General features: G+C 34.2%; 2 protein-coding genes across 2 annotated transcripts in view; both read right to left on the reverse strand.

The window, feature by feature from the left end:
- Window positions 1-17,662, reverse strand: part of LOC127795309 (putative UPF0481 protein At3g02645) — a 91,158-nt gene extending 73,496 nt beyond the window's left edge. Inside the window, exon 1 of the mRNA XM_052326911.1 lies at window positions 16,106-17,662. Within this exon, the coding sequence (XP_052182871.1) occupies window positions 16,747-17,607 (861 nt within the window). The 5' untranslated portion in view covers window positions 17,608-17,662 and the 3' untranslated portion in view covers window positions 16,106-16,746. The remainder of the gene's footprint in view (window positions 1-16,105) is intronic.
- LOC127795307 (putative UPF0481 protein At3g02645) overlaps window positions 15,865-23,422 on the reverse strand; it is a 57,910-nt gene continuing 50,352 nt past the window's right edge. Inside the window, exon 2 of the mRNA XM_052326909.1 lies at window positions 15,865-16,051. Coding sequence (XP_052182869.1) covers window positions 15,946-16,051 — 106 coding nt within the window. The 3' untranslated portion in view covers window positions 15,865-15,945. The remainder of the gene's footprint in view (window positions 16,052-23,422) is intronic.

Raw genomic sequence — 23,422 nt, forward strand, 5'->3', positions numbered from 1 at the left:
CCGGGAAGTGCTTAAAACTAGGTGAAGTTTCGCCAGCTAATCGAACTTTTACTTCGATTAGCCAACGAATATCTTCAGGAATGCTTTTATACATCAACATTCTAAGTCTTTCACACCTAGCAACAATTTTTTTTTTTAAATCGTTCATTGGGAGAGATGGATAGTACTTGCGAATTTTTAAGAGTTGAAGATCCATTTTTTTTTAATTAAAATACAACTATAATAAGAGAAAAGTAAAAACTGTGAAACTTACAAAATGAACGAGAGTACCTGATCAGAGAACAACACGAAGGAAAGAAGACTGAGCTTGCTTGCAGAAGTGTGGCTTGCCTCCTATTGATATGTAGTCTCTTATAGAGCAATGGGTGTCACTATTTCATACTCGATTCGAGGCATGCCATAATTACAGGGTCATGCGCGTCTCTTTTTTCAACGCTCGGTGCCTCATTTTTCAACATTTGGCAGTGTGCCTCTTCCTTTATAGGACAGTGTGATTGCACTGCCTGAGAAAAATGGCTACCACCAGTGCTAATTCTGTCTCTCTCAATTCAAATTTTTTTTTATTATTTATTTTTTTTATTTTTTTATTTTTTTTATTAGAGGCCTAATAAAATTATATATATACCACACAAGACAATATTATCGAGTCAAACAAAATTATTTGCACAATGGATCAATTTCAAATACCAATAAATCAATTTTTAAGTACACCTTACCCCCAACTTAAATTGCGCATTGTCCTCAATCAGCAATAAAAGAATAGAAGATGGGCATACTTGGCGGTCTTCAATGCATAAATTAGTATGCAAATATTTTATTTAGACTGCACACAGAGAAACACTATTTGAGTCAAAGTTAATTAAGTGATACAAAAAGGAACAATAAATATATATTATATATATATTTTTTATTATTATTATTTTTTTTTATATCCGAATTCCAAAGACATCCATTTAACCTAAATGGAAAGGTGGTCTTTTAACGTCAGATTCCCAGACAAATGTGTTCCTAAAGGTCACTTAACCACTGACAGTGGTTCACCCAACTCCACCATCTCGTCATTTCCTTCAACAAAATCTTTCTCAGCTATGCCTAGATATGGTTTCAGCCTTTGACCATTCACTTTAAAATATTGTCCAGACTCTTTGATTTTAATTTCTATTGCCCCATATTCTGATATGGTCTTGATTGTATAGGGTCCTGTCCATTTTGATCTCAACTTCCCTAGGAACAAATGAAGCCTTGAGTTGTAGAGAAGCACCTGCTAACCAACATGAAATTTTTTTCTGTTGATGTGTTGGTCATGCAACTTTTTCATATGCAACTTAGATAATTTGGCATTTTCAAATGCCTCATCCTTAAGTTCTTCAAGTTCATTAAGTTGCAATTTCCTATTGAGGTTCACTTCTGTTGATTCCTCATTAATCTTCCTAATGGCCCAGTAGGCTTTGTGCTCTATTTCAACTGGCAGATGACATGGCTTTCCATATACCAACCTATAGGGAGACATGCCTAGAATGGTCTTGTATGCAGTTCTATAGGCCCAAAGTGTATCAATCAACCTCAAGGACCAATCCTTGCGGTTAGAATTGACTGTTTTCTCTAAAATCCTTTTTATCTCCCTATTGGCCAATTCAGCTTGGCCATTGGTTTGAGGGTGATATGGGGTTGCAACCTTGTGGACTACTCCATATTTTCTCATTAATTCAGCCACTGGTTTGTTGCAGAAATGAGAACCTCCATCACTTATGATGGCCCTAGGCATTCCAAACCTACTAAAAATATTTTCTTTCAAAAACTTCATTACAACCCGATGATCGTTTGTTCTTGTTGGGATTGCTTCTACCCACTTGGACACATAGTCAACAGCTAACAAGATGTACTCGTGTCCACCTGAATTAACAAATGGTCCCATGAAGTCTATTCCCCAACAATCAAAAATTTCTAACACCTGAATGGGTTGCAAGGGCATCATATTCCTCTTGGTTAGGCTTCCTAGCATTTGGCATCTATCACATGAGCTATAGAATTGATGCACATCTTTAAACATGGTAGGCCAAAAGAATCCACTTTGTAAGATCTTGGCCAATGTTTTTCTTGTGGAGAAATGACCTCCACAAGCAAGAGTATGACAAAAATTCAAAACACTCTGTTGCTCATGCTCGGGGATGCACCTTCTTAAAATTTGGTCAGCACAATACTTATACAAGTAAGGGTCATCCCAGAAATAAGTCCTAACCTTCCTAAAGAATTTTTGTTTATCTAGCTTGGTCCAATGATTTAGAATTAGACCGGTGGCTAGATAGTTGGCCAGATCTGCATACCATGGTGTAACAGAGGTTGAGGTATCATTGAGAAGGAAGAGCTATTCATCTGGAAAGGTGTCCCTGATTGGTTCCTTGTCTAGATTAAGGTCTTGGCATGGAAGTCTAGACAAATGGTCTACCACCATATTTTCTACTCCCTTTTTATCTTTGATTTCTATGTTGAATTCTTGGAGTAACAAAATCCACCTAATAAGATGGGGTTTGGCATCTTGTTTGGTGAGCAAGTATTTCAAAGCAGCAGGGTCAGTGAAAACAATGACCAATGACCCCACCAGATATGATCTAAACTTCTCTAATGCAAAAACTATTGCCAATAGTTCATTCTCAGTTGTTGTGTAATTTTTTTGGGCTTCATTGAGGGTTTTACTGGCATAGTAGATGACATAAGGTTTTTTATCTTTTCTTTGCCCTAAGACTGCTCCTACAGCATAATCACTTGCATCACACATGAGTTCAAAGGGCAATGACCAATCTGGTGGTTGAATAATGGGAGCTGAGATGAGAGCATTTCTTAACCTCTCAAAAGAGGTTTGACAAGATGATGTCCACTCAAATGGGACATTCTGGGAGAGCAAATTACACAGAGGTCGGACTATGCTGCTAAAAGATGCTATGAATCTCCTATAGAACCCAGCATGCCCAAGGAAAGACCTGATGTCCTTAACACTATTAGGGATTGGTAGTTTTTGGATGGCTTCTACTTTGGCTTTGTCCACCTCCATTCTCTTAGCAGAGACAATATGCCCTAGGACTATACCTTGTTTGACCATGAAATGACATTTTTCCCAGTTAAGCACAAGGTGGGTTTCTTCACAACGAGCTAGAACTCTCTCTAAATTCTCTAAACATGCCTCAAAACTAGCTCCATAGACAGAGAAATCATCCATAAAAACCTCCACAATATGTTCTGTCATCTCACTAAAAACACTCATCACACACCTTTGAAAGGTGGCAGGGGCATTGCATAGTCCAAAAAGTATACGTCTATAGGCAAATGTCCCAAATGGACATGTGAAAGTGGTCTTTTCCTGGTCCTCTAGGGCAATGTCAATCTGGTTATATCCCGAATAACCATCAAGGAAACAATAGAATGCTTGCCCAGCTATTCTTTCAAGGACTTGGTCCAAGAATGGCAATGGAAAATGGTCTTTTCTAGTCATTGCATTGAGTTTTCTGTAATCGATGCACACTCTCCATCCGGTTTGGATGCGAGTAGGGATCAGTTCATTCTTTTCATTTCTCACCACTGTGACTCCAGACCTTTTTGGGACCACTTGAGTGGGGCTGACCCACTTTGAATCCGAGATGGAGTATATAATACCTGCATCCAGCAACTTTAGCACTTCTTTCCTAACCACCTCTTTCATGTTAGGATTGAGTCCCCTCTGCATTTTCCTAATAGGTTTAGCATCCTCCTCTAGAAATATCCTATGAGTGCAAGTCAAAGGGCTAATTCCATGCAAGTCTGAGATGGTCCAACCTAAGGCTTTTTTATGAGCTCTCAGAATGTTTATCAGTTGAATTTCCTATTGGGATGTCAAACTTGAAGAGATGACTACGGGGAGTGTGTTCTCATCACCTAGAAATGCATATTTTAACTCACTTGGAAAAGGTTTCATTTCAAGTGTGGGTAAGGTATTATCAGATTGTGACTCCTCATTGTTCAAAGAACCCAATGGTTCTGATTTGGGAATCCATTGAGCCACAGGCATTGCTTCTTGCTCCCTAGTGTTCTCCAATTCTTTTAACTCTCTCTCTTCTTGATCTTCTTCCATAGATTTGTTCAAAACTTCTTTTGCAAAATAGTCCTCAGCTAATGTTTGAACCAAATCTACTTCCTCCACCTCATTCTTAGCTATGTGTTGTTTGGAAACTCTAAAGATATTAATCTCTACAGTCATATTTCCAAATGATAACTTAAGTATTCCATTCCTACAATTAATTATGGCATTTGAAGTTGCTAGGAATGGTCTACCAAGAATGACTAGAACAGGGGGTTGAGGGCCTTGATGGAGTTGTGTGTCCAAGACTATAAAATCAACAAGGAAGTAAAATTTGTCCACCTGCACTAATACATCCTCCACTATCCCCCTAGGAACTTTGATTGACCTATCAGCAAGCTGTAGGGTAACTCTTGTTGGCTTGAGTTCTCCTAAGCCCAGTTGCTGATATACACTATAAGGAAGCAAGTTGACACTTGCTCCTAAATCTAAGAGTGCTTGGTCCACCCTCTAGCTTCCAATTATGCAAGAAATGGTTGGGCTACCAGGGTCTTTGTACTTAGGAGGTGTTTTAAGTTGCAGAATGGAACTCTCTTGTTCAGTTAAGAATGGTTTCTCATGGATGTTGATCTTTCTTTTAACAGTACACAAGTCTTTTAAGAATTTTGCATAAGATGGTGTCTGTTTGATTGCATCAAGGAGAGGAATGTTAATCCTCACCTACTTGAACACTTCATAAATATCAGCATTTTGTTTTTCCCTCTTTGTTTGAGTAAGTCTTTGAGGGAATGGTGGTGTAGGGTTGCTCTTGAATTCTTCCACCTTATTTTTTTCTTTGGCTTCCTTTTTTTTTGTTTTCAAGTTTTTCCTCCAAAGTTGGAGCATTGTCATTTTTTATATTTTCATTTTGTTCTTCTTCTTGTGCATTAGGTTGGCTTATCCTAGGATCATCTGGTTTGTCAATTATTTTTCCATTCCTAAGGACAGTAACTGCTTGCACCTGCTCATGATTATTGTTTCCACTATTTGATGATTCCACTTGATTTGTTTGCCTCATGGGGTTGAGATTTGGTTGAGAAGGGAATTTCCCAGGTTCTCTCACAGTCAAAGTTTGAGTTAGCTTGGTTAGCTGACTCCTCATATCCTCAATTGACCTATTTGTTTGCTCTTGGAATTTTGCTACCTGAGCATTGTTCCCCATCTGCCCTTGCATAAATTATTGTAGAGTATCCTCTAGGGATCTCTTATGCGGTGGCTGATATGAGCCAGATGGTCCTTGGTTAGGCTGGTAGGGCTGTGGCTGAGGTTGTGGCTGTGGTTGTGAGGGAAATGGTTGGTGTGCCTGAGGTGCTGAGTCATTTCTCCAAGAGAAATTTGGGTGGTTCCTAGAATTTGGATGGTAGGTGTTTGAGTTTGGGTTGTACCCTTGATAATTTCCACTCTGGTTTTGGTTTTGGTATATCCTACCCTCTGTTTGCCTTGGTTGTGAGTTTGAAGTTTGGCCATATAGCACTTCTTTGAAAGCAGGGAGAGTTGGACACTCCTCTGTTCTATGGCTATTGGTTTCACACACTACACAATGCACCTCTACCTCATTGACAGCCTTCATTTTTTTTATCTTCAATTCTTCCAGTTTCTTTGTCAACAGAGCTAATCTAGCACTGATGTCATCAGTTTCATTTAATTAGAGTTTTTCCTTTGGTTGTGGATTGTATTGGTCTCTCAAATCTCCCGTGGTTAATGGCCCAACTTCCCAATTTCTAGAGTTTTCAGCTACATGGTCAAAGTATGCAACAAGCCTCTTCAGGAGTTTTTTCATAAAAATCACCATTACACATGGTGGACACCAGTATTTTCAAATTAGGAGTTAAGGCATTAAAGAAGAAACTAACTACCTGCCATTGCTCAAAGGCATGGTGTGGGAAAGAATGCAAGAGGTCCTTGAAACGTTCCCAAGTTTAAGCAAATGTTTTATTTGGTTTACAGACGAAATTCATCATTTGCCTTTGGAGTGATCCTGTTCTATTAGCTGGGAAGTATTTTTTTAGAAATTTTGTTTGCATCTCCCTCCAAGTTCCTATTGATCTAGGCTCTAGAGTCCCTAACCACATTTTTGCTTTATCCTTGAGTGAGAATGGGAAGAGCTTTAGTCTAACAGTGTTCTCATGTATATTTTGATCCCCACAGGTACCACATACCTCTTCAAAATCCCTCATGTGTGTATATGGATTTTCAGAATCCATACCATGAAATGTGGGGAGCATTTGTATGGTACCTGGTTTAAGGACAAATCGATGATGGTTTATTGGTAGGATTATGCAAGAGGGAGTGGTTTGCCTTGGAGGGTGCAAATAATCCCTGAGGGGTTTAATCTCATCACCATCCAAAGGATCATGTTCTCCATGATCACTCCCGTGAGCAGATAGGTTTTCATTTTGTTGAGACATTATGGATTGTAAAAGTGATATTTCAGTCTCTGATAAAGAATCTATAGAATGGTTTGACTCAGTTTGATGGCTTAAGATTCTACCAGATCTAAGTCTCATACAATTTGAATAATATGCAAACAGTTAAAAAAAAAAAACAATATTAAGAACAAAGTTACCCGTAGAGTGAATTTTTTCTTCTATTGCACCTCCCCGGCAACGGCGCCAAAATTTGGCTGCACTCCTCACCCTACAATTTAGATAGCCTTAATCAGTTTGGATGTTCAGTGTTGAAATGGTGAGGAGGTTTAAACTCACCAGTGTGTGAGTGTAATTGTAGCACAAATATAAATTCCGGACAAGTTCGGGTCGATTCACTGGGACGTTTATATAAAAAAATAATTGTTCATTCGGGTTGATTTATCCAAAGAGAGCTAAGTTTTCTTGATTGTGAAAAGGTTTTTTTTTTGGAATATTAAAAAGGTCTTGGGTTGAGGCGAGTTCAGAACCAATGCCTAATAAATCTCTTATAGCAATTTAAACAGCAACATTAATCTGAAATAAATAGAGGATCATTTGGTAGTTATAATTCAAGATACGAATGATTCTCAACTAAGCAACCCTCATACATGATATGAGGGTTCTAGGTTAAGATGTCACTGTAAATTGTATTATATTACAGACTATGATTTGATTATCTGAGCTTGGGTATATCTCATCTCCAATTCTAGCAACTCTCATACATGACATGAGAGTTCTAAGTTAGGATGATGACCCAATCCAAACTCACAAAATCATTTACACACTCAACTCAAGTTTAACTCAGATAAATCTTGCATTCATCGAGGTTTGGCTTATCTTGAGATTCAAGAACATTGGACATTGTGCTCGCCTTAATCCAAGATTAGATTTAGCTAATCATCTCCATTTGAAAATTAATTGACAAGAAATTAAATGACGTAATTTAAATGACAGAATTTAATTGACAGGAATTAAAATAGCAGAAACTAACCAGCCATTTAGGCGGTGGATAATTTAAATGACAGGAATTAAAATTGCAAAAATTTAAAGGCAGAAATTAATCGGCCATTTAGGCGATGGATAATAAAGTAACAATAAATGACATAAGAATTTAAAAGAAGAAAGAAAGGAAGTAAGATTACAAGAGAAAACAAGAGAGAGAATAAGAACAATTCTCTAAGAAAAACTCTAAGAACAAAACTAAACTTTGATTCAAATAATAACAACTCTCTTACAAATGCACCAAAGTGAGCTATTTATAGCTCACAAGATGCAATACAAGCCACACAATTATTCAACAAAACATTCACCTAACTAGTGGAAGAAAATTAGGTAAAAAACAAAAAATACAAAAGACTTTGTGTGGTGGACTTCTCATAAGAATACAAAAGACTTTAGGTGGTAAATCACTTATAAAAAAATTACGAAACAAAGAAAAGTCTTCTACAAATTAGGCTTTGTTGGGCCTTTGATTGGTCTTGGGCCTTTGGTTGGATTCTATTTGATAGTTGGGCTAAGTGCACTTGAAACATCCTCTAGCCTCCATAATTGGCCTTTGAATTTGAGCAATAAAAAATGGGTAATCCAATGTCTTCGATTATGCCCCTAATTAATTGTAGAAGCCAACTTCCTTGCTTCATCCTGAAATAATATGTAATACGAATAATTATTTACTTTAAGTATAAATATAAAGCCAAAATAGGGATATAATTAATTAGGATATAGGAAATATTGACCCTTATCAACCGTCCAGATCGCTGGCCTAAAACCTCCAGCTCGCATAAGTGGTAAGGCTGCTGTGAAATCAGAGATATAGTCTATTTACTTTATCTGCAACTGCCCATGCTCCTCATAATAGGGATCCCACTCCCGATTTTGTGTAAATGATAAGGGTTGTTTATCCCCTATTATGTAATTTATATATTTCTATATGTTATCTAAATTAAAAAGGCTCCCCAATATAAATAGAAATCAAAGATATCATGAGGGGTAGAGAGACAAAAAAGAAAGATAGAATAATGATACACCGCCATTCTGAAAGAACAATCAGAGTGCGATTGTGGAGTAGGTATCGTTCTGCCTGAACCACGTAAAAACCCTTGTGTTGACCCATATCTAAAACTTTGGTTTTCTTTTTCTTAGCACTTTGGACTTACTCACCGCAGCCCAAAACGAATCACGGTCGGTTGAAATTGAACGTTGACATTATTATTAGTACATGATTTATTAGGAAATAATATCACTAATACGTATTGCTATTCTGATTATATTTATCTTTGTTTAATAATAAAAAGATAATAATAACCTTAATGAACGGTATGTATTATAATATAATACAAGGCTGTAAATGTAGTCCACATATTTTGGTTGTGTTTCCCAGAGAGTTTGTTCACTTTCTATCGTCTAAAAAGGAATAAAGATAGTCATTTAGGTTAAACGCTAGCTAGTGTCCATAGAGAATGGGTGTATGTCTTGTAACACTGCTTTCCCTGTTCTAACCAGTTAAACTCATATGACACGTCCAAGTGCTAAACGTACACTCAAGTTGGGTTTATGCATTTTGTGTGATTCATTTACACTTAAGTGCTTGTTACACGATCATGTTATATTTATCTGTAATTGGTAGACATGAGCATTTGCATTTGGCGTGTGTTTTATTAGTTGGGCGAGGTTGGGAGGGATGCTTGACTTATGGGGGCTTTGTATAAATATCAATGATGATAAAACAAAATCTGCTGAAAAATCCTTTAAAGTTGATTATTTTATGTACACAATTGATCAAGTCATTTTTTCACTTCGAAATAGGTTTGAGTAATTTAGAATATATGAAAATTTTCTATGCAATTTTAAGAAATTAAAATCAACAGATGAAGATGTTTTAAAATGATATTGTTTGAATCTTAAAAATGTTCTCAAACTTGATGGACTTTTTGATATAGATGGTTTAGATTTATTTTTAGAATTAAGAGTGTTAAGAGAAACTTTTTAAAAGGAAAAAAATGGTTCATTGAAAATTCTTCACTACATCAAAATAATTGATTATTTTCAAATGCATATATTGTTGCTTATAGAATATTATTCACAATTCCAGTTTCAGTGGCTTGTGCTGTAAAAAACTTTTCAAAATTGAAATTGATAAAGTCATATTTGAGATCAACTATGTCACAAGAAATATTAAATAGATTAGCTATATTATCCATTGAACATGGTTTATTAGATAAACTTAATTATAGAGATTTAATCAACGATTTTGTATCTCAAAAAGCAAGAAAAATTAATTTTACATAAAACTAAGTATAGTTCAGCGCATATTTGTGAAATAAAATTTGCTCATTATTGGTGAACTTTACCTTTTTAATGTTATCAGTTTAATGCCTTATTTTGTTTTCTTCTATAGGAAACTCAGGAATGTATAGTTTTTTACTCGAGTTGCACTAACCTTTTTAGAGTTTCAAGAAAAAATTAGCTTTATTTTTTCTTTGTTTATTGTAGTAGGTTGTTTAACATTTTTTAATCTCTGAGATATTATATTTTAGTTAAAAATTCACTATCATAAAGAAATTATCAGATTTTGTAGTTGATTGAACTTCAACTTTTTTTTTAATTTAATGAAATGATAAAATTTTTTAGTAAAAAAATATATTATTTATTTTTTTTATAAAAAAATTAATACTCTTAAGAAAACCTCGATAAATTTTTTTGCCTAGAACCCCCAGATTGGTTGGGCCAGCTCTGGGCCTCACTCGTTAAAAACTAAAAAACCATAAACTGTAAAAAGTGAAAAGAAAGAAAGACATTTCATGTTATTCAAGTCAAAGCATTGGTGTGAAAGAAGACAACTTGTATACTTAATGATAAATAGTCACCCTGAGCTCGTTGAGGACGAGAATGTAAAAACAGAGGTGTAATGTCACTTTTGTTTGAATAAAGAATTAAAAAGAAAAAAATGGTAAACAAAATAAAATAAATGGTGTTCCTTCCGACCCAACAAGGTTGATCGGATTGGTAACAAAGGTGATAGAGCATCGTGATTCGATGATCTATGTAATAGGAGTGAATGACATGTGCATGCGCTCTGATACTCAAGTTATTAGGTATTCAAAAATGTCAAAGTATTGGTAAGAGTTGGAAAGAATATACATTAGTCTGCAATTAGGCTAATTTATATGGAGATGGAGATACAATATTGCATATCGTCGGCCATCATGGAAGGATAAAGGGCCAAGATGCATAGTAATGATAGGGATCATCTTCCAAGATTAAATTTGATGACAATTATGGGTTGACGAGGATCAATGAGTGAGTTATTCAGGGTTAATGAAATCATTACTGGCGCAAGTATCTCGACTTTGACAGGAATATTACCTAAGCTCTTGGGTCAGGATCTTGCCCAAGGGTTAGGCTAGATGTCAAGTTGTGGGCCTCATCTTTGAGCACGGCCTAATGGATCAATACAGTCTAAATGGTTAGATGTTTGAATTAAATACGCAGACATATCACTTTAGACAACTAATATACATAGTTTGTCGAGCAACAATAAAATTAAGTGCTTTATTGAGTTACCCATGATCCTAAGGTTTCACCCTTTTTGAGTAGCAAAAACAAAAATAAAGGTAAATTAGGAATGGTATATGTTGGGTTAGTTATATATTGAGATGTGATTATATATTAATAGAGATTGAATTAATAAAGAAAATAGTTGACATGATTTCAAGATAATATCAATTGGTGTTTTCAACTTGTCATTTCTTTTTTGCAAAACCAAAATTTATGTTAATTTTTAAAATGATTAAAATAAAAAATTAAAATTAATATTTAAATCAAACTCACCAGAGAAATAAGAGTAAAGATGTCTGGGCTTGAGGTAAAGCTAAGCTAAGGTACCAACACATTAAAAACCTAGTTTTGACAAAACTAGGGGTAAATTACTAATGAAAACCTGTCCATTGGCAAGATAGATAATTTAAAATTATTAAGTTCAACTTTTCTGTTCAAAGTACAACAAAAAATTGGAGTAGTAAAATACAACTCATCAAGAAATAATAATTACATAATAATAAAAAAAATTCAAATTTTGATCTGAACTTCAAAAATTTGACCAGATTGAAGTGAGATACTCAACCCTAGAATTGGGATTAATTGATTTTCGATTGGGTACAATCTAGTCTTGGTCCATATTGGAAATTAGTTTTATAAATTTTTCTATATTTATAATTTTATTGATATAGTAAATATTAAATCTTAATAATAGCTTCTCTTTGAATCCTCTTCTCGTCCTTCGGCACCCCCATCCCTAAAGAAACCCTAACCAATGAGCTTCTCTCATCCATTCTATTCTTGTTCCTTTACTGCCTGTTATTGTGTTCACATCTTCAATTCAAACTGATGTCGTCAACTATGCCTTCACCTCACCTACTCGTTGCCTCCAATGACTTATACTCGATGCCTATTTGCTGGTCATTGTCAATTGCCCCCAGCTGCTTGGTCCCAGTGCGTTGTTGCTTCCCTGCCCCACCAAGTCAAGTATTATATGGCTTGTGAGTTTTCTCCCCTTACCTTCGTGTGTGGCTATATATTAGGGTGTGTTTGATTGAAAAAAGTTGGAAAAGGAAAATATTTTTCAATTTCATGGAAAACAATTTTCATCTTCTCTCTAGTTGTAATTTTTTTATAGAAAATGGGTCAAAATATGCTTTAATGTGTTGTATCATGAAAATTTTTTATGAAAAATATTAAGCAATCAAACATGCAAACATGAAAATTTTTTCATTGATATGACATTTTTTATGGAAAACAATTCAATCAAACAAACCCAATGTGTTGCTATCAGTGGTTGGTTTCACGTTTTGCTACCAATCTGGTCTAATACAATTTTGACCCTAATCTTTCTAATCTTCAATCCAAGTTTTCTAGGAGATACGATAACATAAGGTCAAATTGTGCGGCCCCTTGTGCAACGGCCGGTGAATGCAACAGTGTCGGAAAAATAAGAAAACGATGAGTATGAATTAGAAAATTAATTCATTAACATTGGAATTTTTTTTTAAGAAAAAATTGGAATTAATGAATTAATTAATTCATTAAAACGGTGAGTCGGAAAATTGGAAATTTTTTTAAAGATGATTTTAATTTTGAAAAAACTATTTTTTTCATATATATAAATTAGCATTATGTGATTTTTTTCATATCTTGGTTTTGTCAAACAAGCTAAGCCAAGAAGAAATCGAAAGACTCCTCAATGGCAATCACTTTTGCAGTATACATGAGTCCTTAATAGTAAAAGGTACTCGAATAAAAAATCATGTGAGCAAGCAACGAATGGAACTGAAAGGAGAAAACTATAAGCTCTTTCAAACAATGTTTTAGCAACGAAAATTGTACAATTAATTGCATCCTTAGATTGCTTAGAAACTTACAAGGAGGGATTTGGAAGAACCAAACCCACGAAAAGTTAGAAGAATTATGTAACAGAGATTGAAGAAGAAAAGAAAATGACCAAAAATGAAGAAGAAGAAGAAGAAGAAGAAGAGGCCAGTATCATTCAGGTAGAAGAAAATCCCATCTAGCTTTTTGCTACGACTATAATTAGTCTTCCATTTATCTTTAAAAGAGCGTTTGGAGAAGTTTGGAGGAAGATTAAAAAACTCTCTTCTGGGTAGAGCAATTACACAGATCATAAAATTCAAATCGAACAAAAACAGTAAGATTAAGAACTTGTATGTGTATGTATGTATGTATTTAGCCAAGTGAAAGGGACCCATGTAAGAGGGCTTCCTACGCCCCCCCCCAAAAAAAAAACCCAATGGGGATGGATTCCTTTGGCTCACTTCCCCTTTCTCTTTTTTCTCACGTTCATGTAGAGATGATGGAATTGAATAAGTGCAAGAAATGAGGGAAAACGGACAAGGAAGGTTAGAAAAAAAAAAAAAGGAGAAAACTATTCAGGGGAAGAAGAATCTTCCATCAACGCAACCTATAGGAGAGACCCCAAAATGAATTCCTTTAGCCCACAAACTCTTACTTCGTAATTTTTTTGTGTTGCTTGATATATTAATTTTAAAAATATTTACTTTGTTTGACATTTCATTTATATCTATAATTATATCTAGCTATGCTATTTTGCCATATGCCTCTCAGGTCCAAGCTCACTATAAAAAATTCGTAATGTAGTGACGGAATTAGCGATAGAATATTTCGTCACTAAATAATTTTTAATATTTTTTATTAAATTTTTAAATTTTGCGATGAAATATTTCGTCGGTAAATAATGAAAAAAATTAAATTAAAATTAAAATTATTTAGCGATAAAATACTCCGTTGCTAAATAATTAAAAATTTTAAATTAAATTAAAATTATTTGCATACAGAATATTTCGTCGTTAAATAATTTTAATTTAATTTTTTTAATTATTTAGTTACGAAATATTCCGTCACTAAAAAATTAAAAAATTATAATTTATTTTTATTTTTTAGAGATAGGTGTGACCCGTCACTAAATTTTAAATTTTTATTTAATTTATTTTTTATTTTTTAGTAACGAGTATCACTTAGTCGCTAAATTTTAATTTTATATTTAATTTATTTTTATTTTTTAGCGACGGAGTGATCTCGTTGATAAATTTTATATTTTCTATTTAATTTATTTTTATTTTTTAATGACTGGTGTGATCCCGTCGCTAAATTTTAATTCTTTATTTAATTTATTTTTATTTTTTAGCAATGGGAACTATTGCTAAATTTTATATTTTTTATTTAATTAAATTAAAATTATTTAGTGATGGAATATTTCTTCGCTAAAATTTTTTAATTTAATTTAAATTTTTTAATTATTTAGCTACAAAATATTCAAATATTTTAGATGAGGTAAATGATTCGAAAGGAAAATAAGTCCTTGAAATGTATGTTTTGGAAGCTTCACCATATTTTTTTGACACATATCATGTTTTGTATATGCTATATGTGTTTTAATGTTACACATTAGAAGTATGTATAAGTTTTATTTTTGTGATATCAAATATATTAAACATGCCAAATTTATTTTACGAACTAAGTTTATATTTAAGAAATGTCATTTTATTTTAGTGGAGACAAATGACTTATATGTTCACATATTGGGTTATAGTGAGTTAAAAATTTATTTTAAGCATTTTTAAAGATTTTTGGATGAGACGATCGAAAAGAATTTTTTTTCCTTTTAAACTTGATATTTTAGAATGAATCGAAAATTTGAATACCTTAACACGAGTTTTGAATTAAACTAATTTTAATTCATGTAGTTGAGCTCATACTCAAATATCTTGATTTGATAAACTAAATTGAATACAAAAAATTTAGGTAAAAAAGCAAGACCACTAGAAGTAAACCTCCCTAAGTATTTAACTTAAAGAGAATAATCTCTAATAAATTTTAAAAAAATAACTAACAAAAATAGAAGATCAAGTGAATGAAAATTTTGAAAACAAAGGTTTTTTTTTTTTTCTTACAAAAAATGCCTTAAAAAACAAAATCCCAAATTATAATGTGAAAATATATCCTAAAAAAATGGGCTATTAGCACGAAAAATTAAATATTTTTGTATTTTTGCGATTTTATCCAAAAGTTTCAATTTTGGTAATAATATTCTGATTTAATCAATTAGTTGCAATTTTATCCACAACCCAGATCCGATTGATCATCACCATCCAAAACCTGCTGACATGGCATGCCACATGATATTTTAAAATATTTTAAGTGAGTCTCATATATACATGTGTAAAAAAAGGTTATTAGCATGAAAAATCCAAACATTTTCGCATTTTTGTGATTTTATTTAAAAGTTTCAATTTTGGTAATTATAAGGTCCCAATTTGATTAATTGGTTACAATTTTATCTACAACTCGGATCCAATTCGTAAGAGTCCAAGACTTGCTAACGTGACATATCACATGACATTTTAAAATATTTTAAGTGGACCTCACATGAACATGTGTAGAAAAAATAAAAAATTAAAATAATGTTTAATATATGTTATTTATATATATATATGTGTGTGTTATAGATATATTTATAAAGAAAGGCAGGCGAAGGGACGACGACAACAAAAAATGGCAATAATGTTGGGTTGGAGGTGGCGATAGAGGTTGATTTGGAAGAAAACTAAATCTAAAAGCTTAATGATCGATCATTGATGTGGATGGGGCCAACTCAAGCGACTAACGAGAAGGGCGAAGCAATAAACAAAAGACATCATTGGCTGGTAAGGGCAGAGGGCCGTTGGTTGCCTTCTATGAGGTGGCCCTGAGCAGAGCCGCAAACCAAATAACCAACGGGGTTAAAAACACTGGTATATGTGTCTTTATAATCAAACTACAATTGGTGAATGAAAAACAAATTAATTCAAGTAATTAATTAAACAAAACAAGTATATGTGTTTTCCGAACGGATTAAATCAAGAGATTACAACCACGTCATCAAATGCTTTTGATATGAAATATTCGAGCACAGCTATACACCGAGCAAAACGCCTGTAAGCTCATCAATAGCAGCAGCAACACCGCCCCCAGCAGCGTCAGAAACCTCCATGACTTGAACACATACAGCTTCAGGAAGCCGCGAAGCTTCACTTTCCACCTGCCTTTGTAATACTCGTTCACATCTTCGATCACTTTGTCCAGAAACGGCACTCTCGTCAACCTCACAGATTTGCACATACCGTTCCAGAGATCGGCAGCCTCTTCGTCGCTCTTCAAATGGTTTAGAATGATCCCCCTTTCTCTGAGTAATCTGGCATCGTCGGCCGTGTCGATGATCCCGTTCATTAGTTCGGTGTATCGGCTCAAAATCAACGGCCCCGATTCGTTGCATGCTTCGTTGGCCACTAGGTTTCGGAGAGTGGCCTCCGTGTTGGCCTCCAGCCGGACGGCGGGGAGGTAGAGCGTGGCCCTAGGCGGCGTTGAAGGCGATGGACATGACGGAGCCGTTCGTGGGGGAGAACCTGACGCCGGCGCTGGACAGCTCTGTGACGGAAGGGATGGCGATCTCCTCCACCAACGGTGGCTTGTTGACGTTGGCATCGGAGATTGAGGTCTGGGTTTCTTGGCTGGTTTGTTGGGTGGCCTGGGAGAAGAATAAGTACTCCAATGGCGGTTTCAAGAGCCTGAGTCCGGGAAGATTTGAGATTATCGTCCATGGAAGTTTCAATATAACCTGAACCGGCCCGGAAAGAAGTATTCTTTTGATGCCATGAAGCGGGCCTCGACTTGATTTCTGGATCATTTTACAGAGTTCAACAAGCAGTTGTTTAACCCGATTTGAATTCCCGAAAGATTGGCTGCCTTATTCTTCTTCTTTGCTCTCTTTGGCTTCACTTTGTTGATCATCAACTTCAATCCAGATCTCTCGAGGATCGTGTAATTTGGGCACGATAGCGTGGTACAAAAATTCCAGTTAGTGCGTGTATTGGCCAAGTTTGGAATTTGGAAATTTTTCCACCGTCTTAACGGCGAAATCTCTTTACATAATCCCATCAGCATGGAAAAAAGCTTCTTGTCGGCCGATTCCGGAGCCGGCGAAAACTGCAAAAACTCCAACAATTTTGAGAGTAAGAACATGGGAATTTGATTCTCAAGCATCACCAAATCCCGGAGAATGGCCTCGTGCGCCGAGTTTCTTCCGACAGGAGTTTGAATGAATTCCAGCAAGAAGGCGGCGTCGACGGCCATCATCCAGGCCAAGGTCTCGCCGTTATAATCCAAGTACTTGTGGTAGCAACGTCGGATTCGGGGCTCGAGCTTGGCCAACTCGTCTACAAAATGCTGGAATTTGGAATCCTGAGGAAGCTGTTTCTGGGTTCGTTTGGCGGCGGCGAGTTTGTGGCGCTGCATCTCGTAGAGCTCGGATCGCCAATAATGGTAAGGGCCTAAGGCGACGTGTTGAGGGATATAGGAATAAGGGTCAGTGGCCAAGAGCTTCTTGGGGACATTGAAGATGCAGGCTTGGATATCGATCTCTTCTTCCAGTACTTGTTCATCTAGGGTTTTCCGAATCTGAATCAACCATCTTTGCTCGTCAAATAAACAGGAGCTTGAACTTGAGATCAAATTCATATTCATGATGGGTTCAATTTCAGACATGTTTCGTTGAAGAGAGAGCGGCAGTTTGCCTTTTTGTTCTTAAATGGAGAGAGGGGGAGAGAGAGAGAGAGAGAGAGAGAGAGACAGGACACTAGCTTTATTATGCTGGTATTGTTGTTGTCTACATTACAAATTCCAACGTCTTCATATATATACATATACGTCTTCATATATATATATACGCCGGTTTCCTGGATATGCCTCCTTTTTGTTCTTAATTTTGTTCTTGTTCCAAATTCCAACGTCTTCATATATATACGTTTTATTCGCGAATTCAAATTTTTTTTATTGCTTTTATTATATTGCTAAATTTATTTTTTGAATCAATTTAAATTTTATATTTTAATTATTTTTCTATGACAATTATTTTTTTTATTTTAATATATTTCTATATTTGTATTTTCAAATCAATTTTAACAGAAACAAAATATCATAACTTATCACGTCAATAAAGAAAAATTATCATGTTAGCCACGTGCATATCACTTACTAATTAAATATTTAAATGAATAATTTTGTATAGTTCTAAAACATATTTATAATCATGAAAATTTAAAAATTTCACCAAGAAAATAAAAAAATTTAAAAACATAAATATACTTTTGACTTAACCTGTAGGACATTTGCAACCACACAAAATCTAGAGTTCTAAAAAAAACACAAAAATTTAAGAACATAAATATGGGGGAACTCACAATCTTAAAACATTTTTATCACTAAACCATCACATTAATTGTCGTGAAGCTGAAGCACTTGTGTTTTAATATGGGCCATTTGTGTTTTAATTAATTAAATGATTACGCGACACATTGATTATATATATGGTGAAGCTAAGGAGTCTGTGAATGTGCAGAATGGCATTGTAAATGTGCGTTAATTTATTATCTTTTCTAATCTTTGACTTCAATCAATGTGCCGCTTTCTCGGTGGTTACTTGCTTGCGCCAACTTCGGCCATGCCCCTTTCAGATGTCTGCAATCTGGCAGCCGGCGCCACTCTCTTATCCGTTAACAACTAAATAACCATAAAATTGTAAGAAGTAAAAAGCCAAAAGAGAGAAAGGCATGTTTCATGTTTCATGCTTGAGTGTATTAATGAGGGTTTAGAAAGGTCGTATTTGTCTTAATTATTATTAAATTACAGATCATCATCTCTTCCCCTTTTTTATTGTTAGCTTCATGGTATTCAAGTTAAAAGTCTTGATGTAAAAGAAGACAACTTGTACACTTATGCTCGCTTGTTTGAATAAAGAAAAAAAATGCTGAATTAACAAAATAAAATAAATAGCTAGATATTCAAATTAAATATTTATGCAGATAAATACTCGCACATATCACTTTAGACAACTAAAATACATAGTCTCTCGGGCGATTGATATACATATAGTTAGACATTCTATTTTCCCTATATATTGCTTTCATTTCTTTTCTATGCAATGCACTAATTAAGTCTAGTACAAAGTTGTCAAAGGCAGAAGACGCACCAGGGTGAAAATTAGTGCTTAGGACCTCTGCGCAAGGTGAAGCATGAGCCTCAAGCACATAAGGTGCATATTTATTCAAAATGCTTATAAAATATTATATACTATTCTTTTTGATATGTACCTATAAAGATGTAGATGTAGATGTATAAAATCATAAATGACAACTAACCAATCCTATAATAACAACTAATATTATTGTAAAAAAAATAATTAGTTTCTTCTAATTGCAAAAGAGATTAGAGGAAAGAAAAAATTATGGCAGAATATGCTGCAAAAAATAATTAAAGAAAAATAATTAGTTTCTGCTAATTTCTTTTGAAATTTCAATAAAGAAAAAGAATTATAGTAGAACAAACAATACAAAAAGTTACAGAAAAATAATTATTTCCTTTTATTGCTAAAGAAATTAAAATAGAGAAAAAATCAGTAAATCATATAATGAAAACATTTGTTTTTTCTAAATTGCAACCAAATTAGAAGAAAGAAAAAAAAAATAGAGTAAAACACACAACAAAAAACAATTCCACCACATAATTAGCTTCTTCTAAATTGCAAAAATAATTTAGAAGAAAGAAACAAAAATGAAGTAGAATGCAAACATGAGTAATTCTCTAGGCTGTGAACATCACTGCTAAAAGTCCTAGTGAATGGGAGATCTAGTAGACCTCCAAGTTACACCACTAGGTTTATGTTGTTATCGTAATACGACAATCAAAACTTGCTTGTATTGGGAAAACTCAGCAAAAAGTTGGCAAGGTTAGATAGAAGTACAAAGTCTGCTTGGAAAAAGTCATCTGAAGGGGTCCTGCGGAAGATGGCTCTGGAATGGTCTTTAGGCACTTGAAGCCACGGAAAGGTCTTTTGAGGGAGCTATTGAAAGGTCTTTTAGAGGGGGCTTTGAGTCTTCTAGTCCTCCGATATGCAAGGTAGAAGATAATTAGAAGGCACGCAAGGGTCTCTCCTGCACGGGCTATCTGATGCCTAAGTTAGATATAATCATGGTGTAGAAGAGATTATGTGAATGCAGTGTGATCACTACAAGAATTTGAGGGATTTATCCACACATATTATACGTGGATATTTGTGCACACATAATCGTAATATGTGTATGTAATTCAATTAGACAAACTTGTTAAATTATCCTCATTTATTATGTGTGGGTAAATTGATACACCACACTTATTTTGACGGATAAAATTCCGTCCACTTTCAGAGGTTGGTGGAATTTTTCCTGATAAAATTTTAACTGATGTGGTATTTTTTTTAATTATATTGCGTGTCCACACATATTAATAAATGTTACACATGTGTGAGTAATTGTTTATAAATTTACCCACGCATAATTACAAATGTTATATATGTGTGGGTATCCACATATTTATGATTTTATACTTAAATTACAAAATTACATCGATTTAATGTTTATAATTTAAAATAATTTATTTATTTTTATTTTATTTATAAATACAAATAATAAACCTAAAACTAAATCCTGACGCTAAAATTCTCCAAATTCCCATTTCCCTCTTCCCCTCCTCCCCTCCACCTAAACCCTAACTCACCCCCTCTCCTCTTTATCTCTCTCTCTCTTAACTCACTCTCATCGTGGACCCATTTTTCTCCGCCTGCGGTCATCATTGCTGCCTCGAGATCTGCCATCGGTTTTCACTGTTGCCTCTATTGTCGTTGTTGCCATAAGGTCTGGTTCTCTCTCTCTCTTCCTAACCTGTTGTCTCTGTTTCTCTTCCTCCAGTTTCATAGACCCATTGCCACCGACCATCCATCACCGTGAGTTGCAGATGCGTTATCGTCATTGTTCCTTCCCTGCCTATTGAGTCCAAGTATGTGCATTTCTTCACTAAAAAGTCCATTTTTCTTCTTGTGTTCATTTTCAATTACGGATTGATTAGATTTGTTTGTTTGGCAATTCCTTCGCCGATCGTCCGTCTATTTTTCTCCGGTCTCTAGCTTTCTCCTCTCATTCCTCCGGCTCTTCCCACAACATTCCCTCTCTTTCAGATACTCTTGTTTTTCTCTTGATACTTGCACCGTTTAATTTGGAGAAATTTGTGGATTTTTGTGTAATTATGGGAGCACTGGACTAGCTTGCTTTTATTATTATTATTATTATTATTATTATTATTATTATTATTATTATATCAGTAATGTTTCAGTCATCACGCTGTTATCTCTGACGCAGATCCTTCACTTTGATGTTTGTAAACAACATTTTGATCTTGAAGTTTTTAAGTATCACAGCATCATATACCTTTTTAATTTCTTGTGGGATTTGATTTGATAAAAGCATTGACTTCTCCCTAATATAAAAACGCATGTATTTGTGCAACGAGTAATGTTTTATTTTGCCATTAGTTGCTTCATTTTCGTTAAACCATCCAATTTGAAATGGTGTTCTTGTGTGTCTTGCATTTCCATCGGGAATTTAACACTATCAGTAAAAATGAAGTATCATTGTTATTGTGGATACTTTTGCACTTGTATGCATGTAGAGAAAACTATGTACTCGTTTGGTTATGTTTTTGGTAACTATTTTCCAGTTCCAAAACTAAATAATCTTAAGACTACTCTTTTGCTAAACTGTTAACAAAAACTATTTTTAACTTTAAGTCTTGGGAAAATAATAAAAAATGCTTTTTCTAGTCCCAAAAGACATTGTTATGCTGTAAACAAATTGGAGAGCAGAATTATATTCAATATCAGATGCTGGAAATATATTAAGTTAGCTTGTTTGACATGAAGCTTCAATTGCCTTGATCCTTCTTGCCTTTGCATTTGAATATAGAAGCTTCAACTACTTGCTCATCTGCTAATTTTTAAAATTCTTAAAATTAAACATTAACAAATACACGGTACCATTAACCTCATAAAAAGTTTCTATAGGAAGAAAGACAAAGCGGTGAAGCTCTGGACCTCTTCCCATCTTATTGGTAAATCTGAGCTAATTTTAGGATCAATTTTAGATATGTTTTGTTTTGTTACTATTTAATATTATGATATATTTTGTTATGTTACTATGGCCCCTTTTGTTGCAGCTTAATTAAAGAAATTATAGCTTCTAGGTTCTTAGATTATGGCTTCTAAAACTTAGAATAAGTTGTGAACCTGTTTATTGCAACTTCTTAGAAGTTGTAGTTAAGTAGTTGTGGTGTTTGGTACCATAAGCTGTAAAATAACTTATTTTTGTATAATTGTCCATAATACCCTTAGTAGTTATAGAATGATAATTTAAAAATTAATTAGTGTATATGTATAAGTTTCAAGTGTTATAAAAAAATTAATTAAAGTATAAAGAGAGAGGAAGAGATCTGAAAATGGAGATGGCGATGGAGAAGAAAAACCCATGATTGAGTAGACAAGAGGGTAATTCTTTGTTCAAAATAAGGGCAAAATTGTCATAAAACTGTAATAATTTAAACAGAAGTTGTAAAAGCTAGGGTACCCCAGCTTTGAAAAAGCCAGTTTCTATCCCTTCTAAAAACTAGTAAAAGTTATAATTTAGAATTCTATAAATTAAAACAAACACTACATCTCAATTTTTTTGAAGTTAGAAGCTAAAAGTTACAGCTTTTAAGCTGCAACAAACAAGCCCTATTTATGGAATTTGCAACTGTTGAACTTTAGTTTTATGGTATTTTTTTTGTTTATGTTATCAATCGATAATACAATGAGGATCTTCAATATTTGGCTAGTTCTATAGTCATGAATTTTAGATGGTTAAATACATGGAATTGCAAATGCAAATGATCTTTTGATCTTCAATAAAAAAGGATTTTCATTTATAACAACAGTCAATTACAAGACTAGAATCCCTATTAACAATAATCTGATAACAACATAAACATCTTTTGCTTAGTCAACCAATCACAGGTCAACCTTTGTATCAATGCTAAGGGAAGATTGACTGTGGAGTTCAATTTTACTCTTATGCAAGTTTGTGACAATGTAGAGATGTTTAATAATGAAATTTGGTACATTGTACGTAAGAATTACAACTTTCAGTATAAGGAGTAGAGGCGTGTACCTTTGACAGTTAGGGCACCGCTTCATCATAAACTTCTTGTAAGTAAACCATAATTTTATTACTTTTACTTTGTATATTTATATGTTTTCTAATTCCTAACATTATATGATTCCTTTTCTTTAATTTGTAGACTTTTTTTGATATCAACATTGAGGATAAGAATCTCCAAAAGGCCATCGATCGATAAGCAAATGCAACGAGCTTGGAGATGCCATAAATATAAGCTACATGCTTACTTCAAAGAAACTGGGGGAGAGAAAGATCCAATTAAGGCGAAGAGTAAGTGCCAT

Source organism: Diospyros lotus, chromosome 2, assembly GCF_014633365.1.
Source record: "Diospyros lotus cultivar Yz01 chromosome 2, ASM1463336v1, whole genome shotgun sequence".
NCBI classification, from domain to species: domain Eukaryota; kingdom Viridiplantae; phylum Streptophyta; class Magnoliopsida; order Ericales; family Ebenaceae; genus Diospyros; species Diospyros lotus.